General features: G+C 41.7%; 1 protein-coding gene across 1 annotated transcript; it reads left to right on the top strand.

Annotated features, from left to right (window-relative positions):
- Positions 1-841: 841 nt before the first annotated feature.
- LOC104962236 (Krueppel-like factor 12) lies at positions 842-20,489 on the top strand. The gene is made up of 3 exons (XM_010790659.1): positions 842-912; positions 19,456-19,613; positions 20,118-20,489. Exons 1-3 carry the CDS (start codon positions 842-844, stop codon positions 20,297-20,299), a joined length of 411 nt encoding a protein of 136 aa, XP_010788961.1. The 3' UTR covers positions 20,300-20,489.
- The last annotated feature ends 822 nt before the right edge of the window (positions 20,490-21,311 follow it).

The raw sequence follows: 21,311 nt of genomic DNA, 5'->3' as shown, positions 1-21,311 counted from the left end.
TGAGCCCATGAAGTGTCATCTATCCTGTGAAAGGAGCGGTGACGTTCACATTCAATTACTCCTTAAAACCGCCAAAGCTACTGAAGTGGACTTTTTTTGTGCTGAAAGCCCACTACTTAAATCATTAGAATTGGGTAGCAACATCTTGAGATGAAAAGCTGAGTGGAGAGCCAACCATTTACACTACAGCACCTTTTCTTCGGCCCCCGAAAAGATTCTGTGAGCACCGCTCTCGCTTCCCCTTCCTCGATAATACTCTCCCTTTATTCCCCCGCAGAAAAGTTCATCAGAGTTTGTGTCCACTTGGCTCGGCACAGACACACAACGCTGTTTTTGTCGCGACATACTAAGTAGTGTTGTGTGAGATTAGCAGATGAAATAATGCAAGGAGCAGGGAGGGCAGGAGGGAAGGGAGGCGGGGGGGGGAAACTGGCGGGGGGTTGACAGAGAGATCCCAGAGTCTACTGCTCATTAATCACTGCAGCGTCTTTGACCTTTCATTTGCCAAGGGCGCAAAGAGAGGAGGAGGAGGGTGGCCGCCGCTGCTAACGCTGCCCAGGAAAGAAGGAATGTGAGACACGGTGAGGGGGTGTATGCTGGAGAAGAAGCAACAAAAAAAAGATGACCAAGAGACTGTGTGGAGGTAGGGAGATGTGTCCGGAGAAGACGCCACAACACATTGTTAATGAAGAGTGAAATTAATCAGCTTCACGGGCTGTTAGATGAATCAGGCGTTTCCCAGCCCCTAGGTGGTATCAGCTGCTCTGCTCCGCTCGCCAGGCCTGATAAAGACCGATAGGCCCCTTGCCCATTTACACATGTTATTAAAAGAATTACAAAGATGTCTGCCTGGCCCCCCTCCCTTCACACCAGCCTGGGCTTTGGGAACCGGGTGCGGGAAATGGCAGGGGGGTGTGACATTAGCGGCAGGCCTATTTTTAGCGTCTGGGTGCTCAGTTCTTAGTCACCAGGTAGGATGGGATCACTGAAGGCAGCCAGGCAGAAGTGGTGGTGAGAAAAAGTTGACACACCGCAGCTATCGCAGAGAAGTGAGTGTGTATTTTTATGCATGCGTGTGACAGAGAGTGAAGGAGGAGAGAGAGAGTGATGGAGGGAGGGTTTGTACAGCTGTAAAAGCTGGATTGTGACCCTGCGTTCGAGACTCGTGTTGATTAATATGTAGAACGATGCCTGTTATACATCATTACATCTCTATTGTCTGTTGCAACTTGGAAACACACTCCTGTAATTAGATAATGAAGTCTCAATGTTTCACAATGAGAGCGCTATAAAAAATACTCTGGACTAAATAATTAAGCTACAAATAAGCACGGGAGAAAATAAATAATAACGCAGGCTAATCAAGTGAAAATAATGACACTTACGGAATCAATACAGGGGAAACGAGTGAAGGAGAGTTTAGAATCAAATATGGTGGGCAGTTATTAAAAATACATTTAAGCTTATTTTTAACCCTAATTGATGTTCAAGGTTAATCTAATCAGACCAATTGTACCTCTGAAGAGCCTGCTCCAATTTAATTGGCTATTTTTATTGCCTCAGCGAGATTTTAATTGAAACCAAAGGGGATCTAACAACAACTGTGACATGTTGATGTCTGGGGGATAGTTATAAATATGTGACAAAATATGTGCATTATTAATGTGATTTCTTAATGCATTATTGTAATATGTCCCCAGAAACACAGAGATATTACTTTACGCAACAAGGGGGGAAGCAAAAAAATCATTTCATCCTGAATATGTCAACAAAATAATACAGACACATTTTCCTCTGACTCCAGGCAAATCTAGAGATTTAAATCATTAACGTTACATGGAAAAATTTGAATTTGTCAAAGAAGAGCTAGAGGTTACGCACAGTGCCATGGACACTAATCTATCCTACAAAGTACATCCTGAGACTGTTGAGAAAACTGTCCATCATGTTTGTACGAGTGTTAACTAAGCTGTCAGCATATTCAAAGCTCCCCTGATCGCTTCCGATTGTGTGACTCAAGAACAGTGTTACCATCTGCATTAGAAAAGCGATGAGACCATTAAAAAAGTGTCATTGATTCAAAAGAAGAGATAACATTGTATCTGACACAGGCGTGAACATTAGCATGAGACTCCTGGATCAAATTCCGCACGGCAGCAGTAGCCATTGATGATATCGATCAGACTTTACCTGGCCCATCAGTCTGGCACTTGAAGAAATGGGCTTCCTCTCTTTGTAGAGAGATCCGCGGAAATTCTCTCTTACATCTGTGTGAAAGTGTCTTAAATGGTTCCCATTTGGCAGAACTGTGATTTTAGAATTAAAGGCTTATTAATTGCATGCCTGCTTCCTGCTGAATGATCCACAGAGAATTTAGTGGCGCACAGGAATCAGCGCTGGTGGAGTGTTGTTATTTGTTGTGCTAAGGGATGTCTTTACAAGTGCTTTAAATATCAGACCTATTTCCAGACCTTAAATGACAGAGGCTCAGATAAGTAAAGATAAACCGAGAGGCAAGTAGGGAGACTATTACAAAGAGTGAAAAAAAATGTAAATGCATTGCTCTGTCTGTCATGTGCGAGTGAAAAGAGAGTACAACGGGGCCCATAGTCCCACAGAAAGAGTGGAAAACACCACCTACTCAAGCCTGACATCTGTATAAAAACAAAAATAATCTGCTGTCAGCAGAATGTTCAATGACTCCTATCACCCGGGTGCTGATAAAGACTCGGGCCGCTGTAAGGATTGGGCTGTTATGTGAGGGGCTCAGTGGATCGGAATGCATGCTAATTGCCATCAGAAATATGTGGTGAGCCTTACAATTTCTGGCATTGCTCCGCACCTTGGCGAAGGACATGCCAGAAGGGTTCTAGCAAAACAAAGATTAATGAACAGTGTTGAATCGCTGTAATGCCATGTCAACAGCACCATACATTTCATTACAGAGGTCACCAGTGCTTCTGTGCTAATGCCATGCGAAACATTTTCACAGCACAAGTCTTAGTGCCTCCAACAAGCTGAAAACAGGAGATAAACATTTGACTTGTTGGATGATATTATACCGCTGATGTGATTATACGGAGCCATTTGCAGTGGCCAAATGCACGTTTTGTCAGCCAAAAAGGTATGAAAAGGGGTGTTGAAAATGGAAAAGTTCATAGCATCACCACAGTAACAGCAGAAAAAATATATTCAACGTGTCCGTTTAATCCACTGTGTCAGTAAAACCTGATGCTCTAAACAGGTGCAAACTCCCCCTTTTAAATAATTGATATTTTCTGATTAAATGTGGCAGTTTGGAGATAATGAATTCTTTATAGTGTGCCTTGAGCAACTCAACAGCTTTGCCCTGCATGACAGCTTTATGGGGCGTCTTTTTGCCCAAATTTTGAAAGTTTAACCTATGTAGATCAATGTGCTTCCTTAAAAGAGTTTAATAAATTAAAGTGCAGGGGGCTTTTTTTCCTCAGCGAGCAGAAAAAGCTGATGAGACAGGTTTAGTTTAATCTCAGGCAATAGAAGTCATTAACCATTCTCCCAGGAATTAAAATATAGCTTGCCCTTTTCTTCTCTCACTTATCATTAGCATCACTTTAATCTCCCCGCGTTTCACACTGCTATTTTAATCATTACTTACTGCCTTTTGACAAGTGAAGAACATGGCTTCTCCCCGCTCAGGCAATATCCTGATTTTAGCTGACAAAATGTAGGACATCATTTAAAAATATCTAAATTTCCTCTTCCCTTTTTATTCTTCTTACTTCCACTCTTCAGACCCCTGAATGTCTGTCTATTTATATCAAAGAAAGCACAAAAGACCAGAGGAGATTGAGTGGACGATATTGAAAATGTAATTTGAGTTAGCTGCAAGGGTAACAAAATGTATAATACAGTTTATTTATGTCTATCATGTTATTTTAATAGAAGGTGAATTGCACATATTGCTCTAAGTGGGTCATGTAGGGTATTGGGGGTATATGTGTCTGCCCTTGAATCAATGAACATGTACAACAGAAACCACATGCAGTATCTGTAGAGCAGAATATAAATAAAGTATTATGGCCAGTCTTTCAATGACAATGACAGATGTAGGGCAAGCAATGTCTTCAACTTGTGTTTCTTTATTGTTACTGGTAACAGTGAAATTGAACAATGGCAGAGGATATGGAGCATGATTAATTTGAAAATGATGGAGAAAAAAAAGAATACAATAGCCTACAGCTGATGCATTATATTTCTAATTGTGGTATTGTGTGACATTTCTAGTTTGGGTATTTCATTTCATGATCTAAATTCCACACAGAATAAAACATGTGAACAACATAGCTTCTGTTTTAAACATTACATATTCGCACAAACTACATCATTCCCATGATTCCGTTTTTGCTGTTATTTGCAAATAGTTAGTTTACACAGCTTCCTGTTCATGCAAATAGATACATTTTTAAGTCATTACATTTCAATTGACTGATTCAACAGTAATCCATCTAAGCTAGCGTAGTTCTGCCCTAAAATACATGATATTGAACTAATCTGCTTTCCCTCAGTGACTCAGTACTTCACTGCCTTTTTTAAAAACTGTGCCAAGATTAAAGGCATTACCAAAGAACAGGAACCTCAAGTCCTTTAGATTAGTGTTCAATTACTTAATCCTTTAATAGAATTTGAGTTTTGTCCAAAACAACAAAGTACCTCAAATGCACATTATTACTGCTGTCAAAAGCAACAAGGAGATTAAGTATAACCGCTACAGTGAGGTTTAACTGCTACGATTCTAGGCACGTATTTTACAAGTGGGGAAACTAATGTAACGATCATTTAGGGAAACATATGGATGGCATATTGTCCTAATGAGCCACACAAGCAAATGTGGAGCTGGAGACCCTGGAGTAACTTGAAGACTGTATCTAAGAACTCTTTTCTACAGACGGGAATAAAAGCCCTTGTTTTCCTTTCCTTGTCAATGGGTGCACGTGAACATGAAACCAGCATCCACCCTCCTCTCCTCTCTTCAAACCCCATGCCGCCCTCCCTTTCTCCTGCCTCGTTTTAAAAATCAACACTGAACTTGTTCTCTAAACGGTTGGAAGCAGTTTATGAACATTTCAACAATAAAATCCCCTCCTCTTACATCAAAAAGAAGCTCGATTCATTTCTGATCTCTATCCAAGTTCAAAGGCGAAGTTAAAGTGATACTTCAAAGAAGCGTGTAATCAAAGACACGCAGCTGTTAAAACAATCTTTTGTTAGTTCATTGTCTTCAAACTGGGCTCTTCACAAAATCCCCAAATGAAGGGAAGTAGAATCAAATAAGTTACATTCAATCATTCTGAGTGGGAGGCTTTGGTGTCATGCTAGGATAAATGCAACACCAAAGATTTACTACTATTTACAGCAGCTGAAGCAGTACAATAAGCCTCGTATCCTGCCGCAGGAAAAACTACCATGGTCCTCTTAAATATGCCACGGGCTCGAGGCACTGTAAAATATGCCTGCAACAAAAGTGAGGCATTTTGACAAATTAAGCACCGAGTTACGAAGGCTACATTGTTATATGTGATGCCTCTCTACTGCAAGGCTCTGTGTAAGCAGTATAATGTCCTATCCGTCTTTCCTCTGTGGCCTGCTGCACTGTGTCATTAGATTTCATCCACAAGGGCAAACTGCGGCTGTATTAACAAGTCGCTATCACCACTTGATGCCATTGAAATTTTAATGTAATACCATCCAAAAGGAAGTACACATGAAATGGGGGAAAAAAGGGCAGAAAAAAAATGGAGCTTTGCCAGTCCAGTGGCTTGGCTTAATTTTTTAATATGCGTTAGCACCTTGCCTTAATCCGAGTCTAATGTACATGGTCAGGGGTTACTGTTGAGATAGAGAAAGGGGCTGTCAATCAAAGCTTGGTCAAATTATACTCAGACTCCATTAGGTTTAAAATAGAGCGGTGAGGTCTAGCGTGAGTCAATCAAATCATTTAAGGATGGCTGTTACGGTTATTACGTTCTACTTGTTATGGAACCTGCTCTTACCTTTATTGCCATCACTGGCAGGTGAAAGTGAACGATCACTGAATTGCACCTGTTGTTTTCATGATAAAACGTTATTGTGAATCTTACTCGGGCTGTTTTGTACATTATATCTCATGCAGAGAAACTGAAACTGCACTTGGAAGCCATCTGTCTCTTACAAACATTCACATCATTTCATTTAAGTATTATATTAAAAACATATGAGTGTTGGGTTTTTTTCATTGCAGAACTTGTTAAGGCAGTGGCTTATCAAAAAGTAGAAAACATGGAAAACGTACAAAAAATCTGGGTGCAAATAAGATAGAATTTCTTTTTAACGTATTGATTTTTTTTATTGTTGAAAAATGATGTGGTCAAAAATATAAAATTTGAAGTAATAATCTATCAGATTTGGTTTGAATGTAGTTAGGCTAACTTTACATGTTGGTAGTATAAAAATGACTAACCTGTACATCAGAGAATCCAAACGGGGACACAGCAGGACGCCACATGGAAAAGGGAAAAAAGGGAAACAAGTGAGCATGATAATTAAAGAAACCCAATTTTCAAAAGGTTGAACTTACTAACTATATTTACCAAGTTACCAAGAGGAACCATAATGTGTTTCATCTCTAGAAGAAAGCGTTTCACATTGGGCTTTGCTTTTTGGGCAGAGCTCCTTAGTTGAGTGTAATTGCCAAATAAAACAAAGCAGATGCATCTGTTCTGTGAGGCGTCCACACATTTTTGGAAGGAAAATCTGTAAGTGAATAACAGACCAACTGACAATATGCGTAAAAATGAGAATACTGTTGTGAGACATTTTCATTTGGACTGTTTGTAAACATGACATGAGCTGTATAACTGCCAGGCAGCTCTTAACAGCTCTTAAGAGCCACATTTCCAACTAACAGAAAAGTAGGGGAAGACAAATTGCCAAAAATGACATTATCATTTCCGTATGTGTCACAAGGCAAGTAGATCTATGTCAACCATTGAAAAGAAAGTGTGTGAACCTGCCTGAGTGTGTATGTGTGTGTATCTTTGTGTGTCTGACCTGCTCCATCTGGAGGATTCGAGCACTCGGGGGCTGTCACACAATAGGGAGACGAAAGCCCGCTGAAGGATAACAAATGACTTCATGGCAAAACAGCCATTGAAATTCTTTCAGTATGTGGCATTAAAAACAACTGAACAAATAGAGATAAGAAGGTGGGTAGGATTTGAAATGAGATTTTTTTTTCACTCTCCCCTCTCCCTTCCTCTCTCCCTCAGCTTAAAAGCTAAACAAAACAAATGGAGCTTATTACTGCAGATTACCTTACACTGGACAGATTCACCGCATGAGGCCTAGTGTAAACAATGTCTTTCTCTCCGTGTACTAACTATGTGCCATTTATAACAGTGAGCAATCATATCCACGGTGCCCATAGATAAAACAAAATATATCCTGGCCAGCGGTTTAAAAATATAATTGTTTTAGGGGCTGTTTCCATGTGGGTTACCATAGCAAACACTGATAAACCAATTAGAGTCTGTTGTATTACCTCTGCATAAACAGTGGCTGTCATAGGAGACTGACTGAGTGTCATGAGCAAAGGGAAAAGCTGAGCCTTCCACCTCAGAGTCGCTCAGGAGGCGTCGGGACACGCTAGCCAAGACCCCAACAATGTTTTCCATTTACTAATCCATTTTGTTTAAAGTTAATAACTTTAAGTGTCCTTCCGACTAGTTTAACAATAACATGTGTTGTTTCTATAGCCAAGTTTCTATTACATTTGAGGGAAAGTTTTAAACACATTTCCAGAAAATCGTCAATAGAAAACGCAAAGAAAATAAATATATATAATATCTTCCACTCCACTTGTGTGAATATTAGGAAGTAATCCTTAAAGAAAGAGCTGGTGCCTCCAATTTCCCAGTAAGGTACGAATAAAAAATAATAGAAGAAATCGCAATTCGATGACGTAATGAACATTTTAATAAATACATTTAAAAAAAATTCAAGTACGTTTTTGTATCACTCTCAATAGATCAGATTTTTTTTTTTTTTATAATTTATAGCAGTGGACAATTAATGTACAGAATTTGTGTACGTCATGATAACAATGTGTGTTTCTATTACATTTAGCTTTTATCGAGACATCAAAGTTCTTTTGTGAACAGCTCATAAAAGCAGGTGAATGGAAAACGATTCGATGACTAATGTAAAGCACCACGTTTACATTTACATGAAGCTTTTTCAAAAGAACTGTTTTCTACATTGCTTGTAAATGGGAAAAAGGAGTGGAGTTTAAACGCAGTATGATTCACATTAAGTACAGGGGGGGAACAAACACACAGCTATTGCACAGAAACAACCTGCTCAGAATTTATCACGCGACCTAGTCGGCCTAACAATCAGGCATTAAAGAGAACAAAAGCCCATTCCAAATAAATTCCCACTGTATTTGTGCTGGGATTTGATTTACTGGCCTGTGGGGAGGCACCATTTGGTAGCACAAGAAGAGGCGGGGAGAGGTAGGTGGTGTCTGAGAGGAGAGTCTGTGTGTGTGTGTGTGTGTGTGTGTGTGTGTGTGTGTGTGTGTGTGTGTGTGTGTGTGTGTGTGTGTGTGTGTGAGGGGGCTGGGCACCAGGGGATGGTGGGTAGGGGGGTGCTCATGTGCCAGAAGTGTTTATTGTGTCATGGTGATTTATTGAGTGAGCTTCATTTCACTGAATGTTCTCAGATATTTATTTCCCTAAAGGCCCCACAAAGATATGAACAGGCCTGCATCCACATATGTCATCATTGCCCATTTTACAGCGTCAGGAGATTTCTCTCAAACTAAGAGAGGGAAGAAAACGAGAGAGGGAAAGAAACAGCTAGTGGCGATCAGGGCACCTCTCCATCAAAGCCCTGTAAACAATGGTACCTCAGCAACATGGAAATAGCATTTTGAGGACTTTTCCGCGTTCATCCCTCCTATTCTACCTGCTGCCAAATACATACTTACAGAGCATACATAATTTACATCAAGACTTTAAAGGGCCACTAAGAGCTCCTCTAGGCTTTAAATGTCATTGCGTTACAGTTTTAGCTTGTTAAGCAGAACTTTCTCCCTAAAGACTTGGACAGCTTTAATATCCACAAAGAATCAACAACAAAACGAGAAGTCTACACTCAATGATTCATGGACATCGCAGATAAAGAAGCCAGGGATTAACAAATCTTACATATAAATGTCACTTTTAGAGAAATGTGTTAACTATCAGTGAATTGTGATTTTTAAACCGCAACATGATTATTAAAAATATGCTATTATTCCTCATAAAACACGAGGATAATCTTAAATACTTTAGTTCAAAACTTTTCTATGCATAATTCAAATACGAACTGCAGATTTGAATACTGAACATGTGTTTTCTAAGCAGATGTGAGATTGATTTAAAGCGTAAGACAAAGATGGAATTAGTAAGTGTTCGGCTTGGCAGTGGAGTTGGCATATGTTCATTTGAAAGTCTGATTTTAACATATGATGGCTTGACGAATGAGGGTCAATTCTATTTTCCTATCGGTTAGAGAGCTGTACACACATGCAGATCAAACGCCTGTTTTCCTTTTACCGGTTTCTCTTTGAATGTTGACAGGCCAACGTTTTTCTTTTTACTTAAATGCAGTTTTACCTGGCTTTTTTTTCTTCCAAGAGGCCAAGGAGTGTTATGGCAAAGTACTATCTGGTTGATTCTTATTCTGTGGGGGTAGAGAGTGGGTGAGGCAGCCAGATGGTAGGAGTCTTTGATTCTCCAGATGGCTGTTCTGTGTGGTGCTCAGTGACACTGGGCAGGCTCATTGACATGCTGCCTCCCTCCCCTCCATCTCCTCGCCTCCTCTTCCTTCACCTCCTCCTCCAACATAGTCACTGTTACGAAGATGGATACCAGCCCCCCTGGCCTCTAGCTGCAGATCTTGAGAGGATGGGATGGGACTTTCCACTTAGCCCACCAGAGAACATGTCAATGTTTGGGATCGTATTGATGACACCCATTTGTCAAATCTACCTAAATTGTCGATGGGAGGTGACTGCGATTGAAACTAAAGTGATTTGAGGGATGGGCAGGCACTGTTCTCAGGTCAGCTGCAGCATGTCTACAAGGTACGTTTTGTATTAGGGTATAGGGTACATCTCTCAGTTCTGGTAATCTTCAATCTCACATAACCACATGTCAAAGAACACATGTTCAGGCTCTATTTATTAAAATAAATGACGGGTCTATTGGGTGTTTATGTGATATATAATTATAGTGTATAGTACATTTTCTTACACAGACTACCACATAATTATTCATATTAGGTCATTTATTTCAGTGTATATCAATTATTATCCAAGGCATTGACTGCTGACAGAGGAAAAAAGTAATCTTGACCCTTATCATTATTTTTATGGGAAAAGAAATCCCACTCTAGCCATACTGCTGTAAAATGAATCTACATTCATCTAAATGAGCCTGTTAAGAAAATCTTGGCTTAATTTGAATTGGACCAGTTCAGACGGTGTTTCTGCAGATCAGCCAAGCTCTGGCATTAAACACACCCTGCTTTTATTCCCTGACCCCTGATGCACCTCTCCATTTGGGGTCATATCATCATTACCATAGTGCAAGCTCAGAAGCTGTGTTTCGGTGTGCCTTAATTAATGTGTGTTTATAGGGGGCCACAGGAGTGAGTGCACTTAATGAAACATTGCTACGGTAGCCTCCGGGGCCCAAAAGAGACAGCTTCTCTATTGTGCTGCTGATTCTTACAGGCTGTAAACACTTAATTGATCTGAGGAGCATATTTCAGTGCACATTCTAGGGAAATCCTTTTCGAATTGGGACCATTCATGATTACTTTTTAACGTCTCTTTAAGGGGGTTGGGGGGAAAAATCATCACTGTCTGGTGTCTGTTTATTTGTGCAAAGCAATGGTTAATTACTGATAACTTTGTACACAAACTGAAAGCAACACAAAAAATTAAATGGTATGGTAAATAGAGATACAGAGAGAAGTCAAGAGAAATAATGTGGGTATCTTTCTAAGTGTGCATGGGTATTATAAGACCGCTGAAAAAGATCTCTGATTGTTGTGATGTCACGTCTGGGAAGCTGATTGGGGGGGGGCTGTTGGTGCTATAAAAAGGCCTGGAGGTCCTTCTTTCGTGGCGGATTGCTTTCCTCTAGCCAAGAGTGATCCTGTGTGTGTGTTTGTTTGTCTGAGTGCGTGCGTGTGTCTGTGTGTGCACTGGGGCCGATGACAGGGGCCATGGCCTCCACACCCGGGGGACCGCCAATGAGAAAGAAGCATTTCCTCTAACATTCCATGGGTCACAAAAACAATTTGCCCAGAGAAAAGTGGCTAAACAGCCGCAATGTTACTCAGTGGAGCTGAGGGAGAAAGCTAAAACTAACTGCCAGTTTTTCTTTCACTCTTGAACTTTAACGTGAAGAAACTGCCGTACAATTAAGCAGACAACACATGACAGCATTTAAAGATATTATTCTGCTAGCTCAACAGCGGCTGTGTAATTAATAAGTTTGCTGTGTGTGTTGTGAGACTGCTCTGCATTGGAAGAAACAAATTCATTTTTCACGCTTCAATTGCTTTGTGATTACTGTTAATCGAGAACACAGAATGATTCCCTACTTCATTACCCTGTACACATAGCATGTCTGCTGCAAAAATGGAACTACGTGACTAACCCCTCTTAAGTATCCGCATCCCAGCAATTCCTTTTCTAAATATGTCCACTTCACTTGGAAATATCATCTAAATATAAACACAAGTCGAATGGCGATTCTCTCTCTCTCACACACACACACATGATTATCTGCAGTCCTTTAATCAGCGTCAGATTCAGGACCCCCGAATAACTTTCATGATGACGTAACATCAGGTCAAGTAAAGCCCCGGATATGTCAGCCACAGCTTCAGCACTGCCTGAGCACACAGACACCACTTTCTCTTTCTGTCCCACAACCCACATGGGCTGACTTCTGGGACTGCTACAGAGAGAACAGAGCGGACATTCCTCAAAATACCCCCCGATCTAGGACAAGTAAAAAACAGACAATGACAAGTGGCTGCTGCAGTGATAGCAAGACAGTAACTTGAGGACGGAGGGAAGAAATAAAATAAATAACCTTTGTGGGATGACCGTGAGGCTTGGCTATGACAAACTGTCGTGTTGTGGGACACCGTGCGTTTAGGGAAAACAGCGCGGCTCGGCTTATCCTTTTCACTCATCCAGATAAAAGTTGGCAAGAGTGTGAAGAGCAGTTCTCTCGCTGGCTAAGTATGAAAATGTGTTTAGCGGTAGCCTTAAGAGGAGTTGATTGGGGGTGGAGGATTTCTCCCTGAACACAGTGCTATCCCTGGGAGAGTGAGGCCAGGTAGTTAATAGGGGTCAGAGCCAGGGCTGAAGTGTAAATTGGCAGGGGTGCATCAATTAGAGGGTGGCAGAGGCTAGGATAAGGAGAGGAGAGAAGAGCTAGATGGAGCAGGAGACAAGCATATAATCTTTATCACCACAGTGAGATGCAGCAGGAGGTCTGTCCGAAAGGAAGTAGAGCTAAAATACCGCACAAATTAATGAGACAATGCACTGGCTTTGTAGTCGTGAACAGACTGAGATTCGAGCAATCACCAAGTAGCTTTTCAAGCGGATATATTATGCTTAGCTGTATCATTCCTCTCAAGGAATACAAATATGCTTTTTCTACTTCTCGAGGGTCTACTTTTATTTGCATGAAAGGCATAGATGCAATCACCTAGCCCACCTGGATACATAAGAAGCTCTTGAACATATGTAGAATTAGACAAGCAGGAGAAAATAACTCAAGTAGGCTCTTTCTTTTCTCTTGTGCAAAGCAACTGAATGGATCTGTTTTTGTGCACTGTGTGTGTACTGCCCTCTTCTCTGCTAACATGGGTGTCCTTGTGTGCATGTGCAAGAGTTATTCAAAAGGAGAGATATTTGATTATATTGTGTTCACCTATCCAAATTATTTGAACATTGAGCATTGGAGCAGACGGGCACTACGGAGCTTACATTTGCAATCTTATACCGTTTAAGTGTATATTGGAAAAAAGACAATCTCACTTATTGAACACATTCACCCTGGAGGGCAAACTGCTACGGTAATGAACACCACACTCTCCGAGAATTACAGTGTCCTTTATCCTGCTGTAGTGGAGGATGAAAAAGGATCTGGCCGACACGAACACACAGACACGCGCTCACACACACAGAACCGAGAAGAGAAGAGACGTGGAAGAGAGGGAAAGGGAGCAAACACACATTTCAAGACCCCATAAACCTGTAAACAAATTCTGTGGAGCAGATAAATTATAAACGCCACAATGCAATTAAAGCCAAATTCAATTTGAGCACACACTGTCCATCTGTCACGGTGAAACAAAAGCCGAGAAGCTCCATTATTACCAAATCCCTGCTCCCGTTAATTTGCTTGCTGGGAGATTTTCAGTTTCGAGGAGCGGGGCCGTACTCAAATGCCAGGGTTGTTCACTCAGGTTATGTCCTCTGAAAACAGTCCCCAGATGCTCCCAATCAGCCTTCATCAAACTGCCTACTCTTTTACTCCAAGAAGAATATTTCCCTTTTTTCCCCCTCTGATCTTAATGAGGTTTTTTGTTCAACAACAATACAGATACAAAACACGGATATCTCAGGAGAGTGGCACCGTAATCAGCATTGCCCAGCATTTGATAATTGTGCAACAGATATTAGCAATACAAAACTGTATTTTGAAATGCTTTGTTGATCACATCAGCATGTCTCACAGACTAAAATCCCCTCTAACAGGTGAGAAAATCACAGCTGATACAGTCACAGTGTGCATCTGAGATCTTTAGTCAAGCTCTGGCGAATCGTTGTGATCGCTTCCTTGGTCCTGATGGTGAAAAAGAAGCGCTCCTTTCCTAATCCTGTTTGGCCACTTTAGAATGGGAGATAGGGATCTGCGCCCCAGAATCTGAGAGTGGGGTTCAAGGGACTGAGCTCTCGCTGCTTTAAGCCAGCGGGGGGGGTAAAGAAACTATCATCTTCAAAGGTAGAAGAGTGTGTCAATTTAAAATCAGAAATGTATCTGGCATCTTTATGCTTCTTAAACTACAATACATCTCGGCTGATTAAAGCACATCAAAGACGGCTCATTCATTCCTCAGAGCAATGAGGGGAGATTTTAATTGCAAAATGTTAAACCTCACAATTAAAGGCTTTGTGCTACTCAGAACTAACCCAAACACAACCATTAAGGACAGCATACAAATTAGCCTCAACACGGATGAGATTCAGGGACAAGGATGGGACTAACTAAGTGTCTTCCAGAAATGAATATCTTTTATCAGAAACATGTGAAGGCAGCGTCCACAAGACTGAGGATACAGCTGGAGATGAGCTTCTCATGATCTCGCCTTTATCTGTGACACTTAAGGGCAAGCCTGCTAACGAGAGCAGAAAATATTCATTCTTAGACAAACAGATCTTGACAGAGGATATATATATAAAACTCATTCAAAATGATTTGCAGACAGAGATGAATGCATGCAAACAAGTGTGCAAACACACACAAAGATATGCTCACACACACCATTGAGGTGTCAGCGTGTCAGAAAGGGCTGTGCCTGCCACGATAAGAGGCTGACAATGATACTGTACAGCTATTAGGCTGGAAATAACCTGCCAATACAAACAGTTGTCGGGCCAGCCCATTGTCAGGCTGTGGATTTACAGTGAAGCCCAAAGAATTTAGTCAATTGCACTTTTGTAGGTAGCTTCCTGAACCTTTTCACTATATTGTTTTCCTACAAAATACTGGGGCATTAATAAAGCAAAAATAAACACATTTGAAAGGTGTGACAGTAAGTGAACAGATAAAGCGCACATTTACCTCACGCACACACACAATGCACACACATGCCTCCTTGTAACAAGCACAGAGCCCCCTTTTACAAGCCCTCAGAGTAACAACCGTGTCTAATTAAAATTCACATTTCAAACCAAAAAGGGAAAACAAGCCATCTTTGAACAATCCCGTCCGTCGTCGCCCTGGTCATGAATTTCAGATAAACATTGTGATACACCGAGAGTAGTGCCACATTAATTAAAAGCCTTGATAGACGCGGCTTCCATCTAACAGACCTATCAGGAATTAAATTTGTATCAGCGGCGGAAAGAGCAGTTGAGGGGTCCCTCAGGGGGATTAATGAAACAGACTTTCATAGAGGAGTCATCAGAGCTCTGGGCTGAGGGGAGGAGGCAGGGAAAAAAAGGGCCAGCAGCAGGATGTCATGTGTGGGGCCGCCGCGTCACTGACCTCTCATTTCATACTTTAATAAAGTCGCACCCAGGTGTCCTTGATGCCTTCCAGTCGCCTGGGGCTCTGGGAAAAGCTAAACAGGAGGCAGCCATAACATAATTCTGAATGCTCACCCCCCCCCCCCCCCCCCTTTCTGTGTTCTCTCTGTGGTGTTATGATATACGTCCATGGGCATGCACACACAAGCACATAAACATACAATGAAACTGAACTTGCTTTGTGGTACCTGGATTGTGCTGATTTAAGGCCTTTGATCAAGATAACACTTGTTGTCAGTTGAGAAACATGAGGCGATTTCCTCATTTAGGTATTTAACTCAACAATTGAACTTGGGCAATACGAAGTAACAGTGTTACATCAATTCTGCAAGAAAAAGCCACAAATTCACCAGAGTTGGTACAGCGTTCGCCGTGTCATTTCGACTTGATGATTTACTATCATGTGCAGTTGGTTACAGGAAATTGGAACAGCGCTGACTTGCTTTTGAATTGTGGTCGAGACACTTTTCTGTTGAAAACAGAAGCAGATTATCTCGATGAGAAAGCAGCAGATTTAGAGATGTACAGTATGCAGTATGTTATCACAACACAGTCGGCCCAGACAGCTGCTATCTGTCATAAACTCCGGCTATTGTTGGCGACACTACACAGCAACATGTGACCTAATCTAGATGAGCAGCCACTGAGCAAATACAGAGTGGAATGGTGTCATTTTTAATAAAGCTGTTTTATGGACTCCAGTCAACAGAGCCAGAGGAACAGGCTGAAACTTCCTTGTGCAAATGATACGGCAGCAGGAGTTTCATAACTTCCTCTGCTCAGACAAGCCTGTGGCAAGTCTCCTAACAGCAGTCAGAGAGAGAGAGAGAGAGAGAGAGAGAGAGAGAGAGAGAGACAGAAAAAAAAAAATAACCTCAGCCTTATCAAGATTTTACAGAGACATTTCTTTAATTAGTTTTAATATTTCTTGTTTAGATAATGTCAGCCAATTGACAATTCGGTCCCAAACGGAACCGAGGGGAACTCTGCACTTCTCCGATACAGAGAAAATGGCTGATTAAAAAGATTGCTTTCCTTCATTTGATTTAAAATCATATGCATATTTTGGACAGGAGTCAATACCATGGCATACACATACTTTCATTGCTGATCCTATCGCTGATGTCTGAATGGTATCATGCGACAGTATTTGTTCAATTCACAAGTACATTTTGATGAAGAAAGAAAGCTATCTCGCAAACATTAATTGTGCAAACACAGTCACAACAGCTTTGTCCTTTCCTGGTGTTACGTGCTCCATTTGCTGCCAGTGAGGCAATGTGGATGTGATGTGGAGTTCTCACTGGTGACGGGGTGGTGATGGAAAAATAATTAGCGTTGCTGAGGAAAAGTTTCCTCTCTCCGAGATCTCAGACAAACACACCGGGCCTCAACCCCAAAACAATGTTGATCAAAGCACGTAAACATCTGGAGCAACGAGACTGCCGCTTTTGGAACAAGATATTCATCTATATTTTTCCAAGATTACCAGGGAAGATAACCAGACTGTGCGGATGAGGGAGCACTTAGAATACCAAAGGTTTAGAGTGTGATACTGTAGCCTACCTGCATATCCCCCCACCTGTCTCTCCTTTAATCTTTGGGTTTTCACAATCCTCACTCCCACATTAACACAATCTCAGGCTTTTGTACTCATGTCGCCTCTCCCTAACCACCTATCTCTGTTTCCCGCCTCTCCCTTCTCTCCTGCACACACCTTTTCTCCTCACCGGGGCAGCAGGTGTTGAGTAGTTGTGTTTACTCCCCCCCCCGCCTCCTCCTCCTCCTACCCTACCCTTCCCTCTCACCGAAGCTCTCTTTCCCTTTCTCTCTCTCTCTCTGTGTCTTTCTATGTGTGTGTCTCTCTGGCAGCTGGTAAAAGGAGGGAGGACGATATAACAGCTGCACATGAGGGCGGGTGGAAAAAAAAAAAAAGCACACAAGGCAAACAGCTTCAATCCCCTCAGGGTTGTCAACTCCAATCCCCCCGACCNTGTGTGTGTGTGTGTGTGTGTGTGTGTGTGTGTGTGTGTGTGTGTGTGTGTGTGTGTGTGTGTGTGGCAAAGGGGGGGCCTGACAGAAAAAGTTTGAGAACCACTGGATTAGTGGATGGCCCGGTACTCTCATCAATCATTTCTAATTAAAACTGTATACTTTAAACTTTATGGATATACTTTCTTGTGTGTTCAGTGAGATATTTTCTGAACTCAGACACAGTGAGGGGGGCGGGGGTTGAAGCAATAGGGGAGAGAGTCCACTTCATATCTGACCCGTGTGCTCATTTCCTGTACAGCTTCAGTTTGGCAGTAAGCCAAGAGCAACGGGTGATCTGCATGTATGTGTTTTTCTGTCGTTTTGTGTATTTGCCTAGCGTGTGTGTATCATGAGTGCATGCGTCTATATCTGAGTCTGCATTTGACGAATGTTGCTTCGGTGAAACACTGAGAGACAGGAAGTGGGTTATGTGTGGTGGAGACAGTTCACTGCAGGCCTGTCTGGCAGACCCTGCTCCTCTCAAATCTGACACGGCCCAAGCTTTTCCTTTTCGTACGCTCACTCCTTCCTCTTCCTCCTCTTCACCCTCTTATCCGTTTCTCAATATTCACAGCAGAGTCTCTGAGACCTGGAAGAAAAGCAACTGTGCTCCATCACTGCTGACAGAGCCCCCCCGTTAGATATATCCCGCATATATTACTCCTCCCTTCCAGTAAGCAGAGATGTTCTTGTGTCTTTCCTGCCTATTTGTTGTGTGTGTGCGTGCAGTAGTCATGAGTTTGTACCCATGTAAAAGATGCTCATTGATGAACATGAGACATGAACTACTGACCATCTACCACAACCCTAGCTTCTGTTTCATCTTCCTGGATGTCTGTGTGTGATTTAGAGAAGTGTTACGGGCACACACTAAACATTTGCCACACCAATGAGACTGCAAAACACTTACATGTATAAGTATTGCATGCAAAAGCACACACACACATTCCAAAGTGACACATGATATAATCAACAGTGATATTGACTAGTTAATGGAGAGGAATTGTCATGCCTAAATGTATTGATGGCGGATATAACTCAGGAGTCATTAACCTCGCTGAACAACATTGAGATAAAACTCCGTTATCCCTCCACCTATGATTGATGGAAGTGTTCGGGCAATACGAATACCATCCTTCTTACCTCATCTGCTTCCTCTGTTTACCGTGGAGCAGTGCTGCACTGCCACCTGCTGGCAAAGATACTGCTCCACTTCTTCTCAGGGTTATTTTGACCATGAATACATCCTTGCTGTTTACTGCAGTTAGTACCTACTGTTAGTGTTTGGCAGGGATGGGAGAAGTACTCAGATCTTGTACTTGAGTGAAAGTAGGAGTACCAGAGTCTAGAAATACTCTGTTTAAATGTTATTCAAGTAAAAGTACAAAAGTATTAGCACCAAAAGTAAAAGTAATCGTTATGCAAATTGGTTCATTTCAGAATAATGTATATATTTTGTAAGTATTGATGCATTAAAGTGCATCTAGTTTGAATTACTTTGTATACTGCAAGGGTCGTTTTTGAATGTTACTCCAGGTGTAACTTAAGTCTAATTTAAGTCTCGATTATATTTCATATCATTAATCCAAATCTGTAAAAGTAACCTAAGGTAGAAAATAAGTACAAGTACATGATTTACCTTTGAATTGCAATGAAGATGAAGTACAAAGTAGCATAAAATGGAAATACTCGAGTAAAGAACAAGTATCTTTAAAATGTTACTTGAGTAGAGTACTTGAGTATATTTTCTTAGTTACTTCCAAACTCTGGTGTTTGGGGGAAGGGAAGTTCATGTAAGTAAATGATCAGTTAATGAAACTGCACTTTTTCAACCTTTGCAATGTACATAGAGCTGAACAGTGTATGTGAATATGTTTGTTTGAGTATGCTTTATGTGTCTCTTTTTAAGTATGAATACACTACATACTGCTTAGTATGTTAGTATGAAAGTGCTAATGCTATTGTTACAGTGTAATAATGCTTTAATGTTTATTCTTATTCTCCCGTTGCAGTTCCATGTCCCCGTTCAGTATTGAAAGCATACGACGCCCCCGGAGGTCAGAGTCACCAGATTCCAAAAAGAGAAGAATTCACAGATGTGACTTTGAGGGCTGCAATAAGGTGTACACCAAAAGCTCCCACTTAAAAGCACACCGGAGGACGCATACAGGTCAGTGCTCTGATTTTGTTCATCATGTATTTTGCTCACTTTGTCAGCAGTAATGATAACATTTAAATGATTGTTGGTGTGAGCAAATGCCATGGGCCAGACTGAATGTGGAAATGAATATCAAGTTATTGTCATGTACTTAGATGACTTTAAAGAAAGGAGTTTTAGCTACCAACTGAAAAGCTTGGGGGCCAGGGAACAAATATCTTCAGAAACACAGCTGTGGTTCACCTAAACAAAATAAAAGTGACAATAAGACAAAATATGAATAAGGCTTTTATGAGCAATAGATTTGCTGCGAGCAATTGTGATATTTGAGCTTTGAAAATGTTCTGATCATACAATACCTTATACTGTTTTGGCTTTTAGCTATAGAAAGTTTCTAAATGATGGAAGACATTATCATTATAAATAAAGCGTCAAGGCCAAAGTGTGCTTCCTACTGAGTAACATACTGAACATGAGGTGTACAAGCTTCTGACGGTTCTCTGTGTTCCTCTGCAGGGGAAAAGCCATACAAATGCACCTGGGACGGCTGCACGTGGAAGTTTGCCCGCTCTGATGAGCTGACGAGGCATTACAGAAAACACACAGGGGTGAAGCCCTTTAAGTGCGCAGACTGTGACCGCAGCTTCTCAAGATCCGACCACTTGGCCCTGCACCGGCGGAGACACATGCTGGTGTGAATCAGACGGAGAGAGATAAGGAGGAATGGAAAGAGAGAGAAAAGAGATCAATGGGACAGGCACACACAAACAGGCAGCCGGGGGAGCGGGATCTCCCTATGAATGTTTTACAGCTGGCCTGGACACACACATGTACACATACACACACACACACACACACACCCACACACACACACACACACACACACACACACACACACACACACACACACACACACACACACACACACACACACACACACACACTCTCATCCGTCATGAGGAGAGAAGAAGAAGAAGAAGAAGCACAGAGCTTGTGGAGCACAAAACAGGGTCACTTCTGGATCCTCTCCGGGTTGGAAGGAAAAGACGGCAGACCTGTTATTGTTGTTCTTTGGAGTATAATAGGGAACTGTCTTTTACAGCACTGTTTGTAAATGTCTCACTTTGATTTTTAAAGAAGAACTCGCACTCTTTATTTGGACGGAAAAAATATATAATGCAATTGCGGTGGTCTCTTTTTCGTATCTTTCCTTTCATTATTCTTCAAACAGCTGCTTTTCCAGCGTTCATAATGTGAAAGACCCCATTGTTTGGAGTGGATTTCCTGTGCGAGCAGAAAGGAGTCAGGCCTGGACCGGATCCCAGGAAAGGACTTGGGCCTAGTTGGAGTTACAGGCAGTATTGTTGCACCGTTGCCTCCCTGTGAGTCAGATTTGTGACCAGCAGAGGGCGTCCTTTCATCACGGATGTTTTTTTCTTCGCTTGCTGGAGCTGTTTTATCTGAGGCTTTCTATATGGAAGCTAAAAGAGGGCTGGACTTTCACCTGTCTCATTGCCAGCTAACAGTAAATGACTTCAAAAGCCACAATCTGAATGGATCAACCTCATCAACACATCTACATTCATAGATTTTGAATGACTTAATTCGAAACAGTAATAACTGGACACTCATGTCATCACACCAGCAAAGAAACACACCGTTTATGACCCGCTCACAGGGCCGGACCACCCCAAATCTCATCAGTGCTAC

The sequence above is a fragment of the Notothenia coriiceps genome, unplaced genomic scaffold (assembly GCF_000735185.1).
Source record: "Notothenia coriiceps isolate Sejong01 unplaced genomic scaffold, NC01 NC01_scaffold00034474, whole genome shotgun sequence".
Lineage (NCBI taxonomy): Eukaryota > Metazoa > Chordata > Actinopteri > Perciformes > Nototheniidae > Notothenia > Notothenia coriiceps.
Note: the sequence above shows the minus strand (reverse complement) of the source record. Positions and strands in the feature narration are given on the sequence as shown.

Excerpts from the sequence above, each read along its gene's own strand:
- LOC104962236 (XM_010790659.1), top strand. The coding sequence starts at position 842 with ATGTCTGCCTGGCCCCCCTCCCTTCACACCAGCCTGGGCTTTGGGAAC. Across the intron at positions 913-19,455 it reads GTGCGGGAAATGGCAGGGGG|TTCCATGTCCCCGTTCAGTA; the intron begins GTGTGACATTAG and ends CTCCCGTTGCAG. Across the intron at positions 19,614-20,117 it reads ACACCGGAGGACGCATACAG|GGGAAAAGCCATACAAATGC; the intron begins GTCAGTGCTCTG and ends GTTCCTCTGCAG.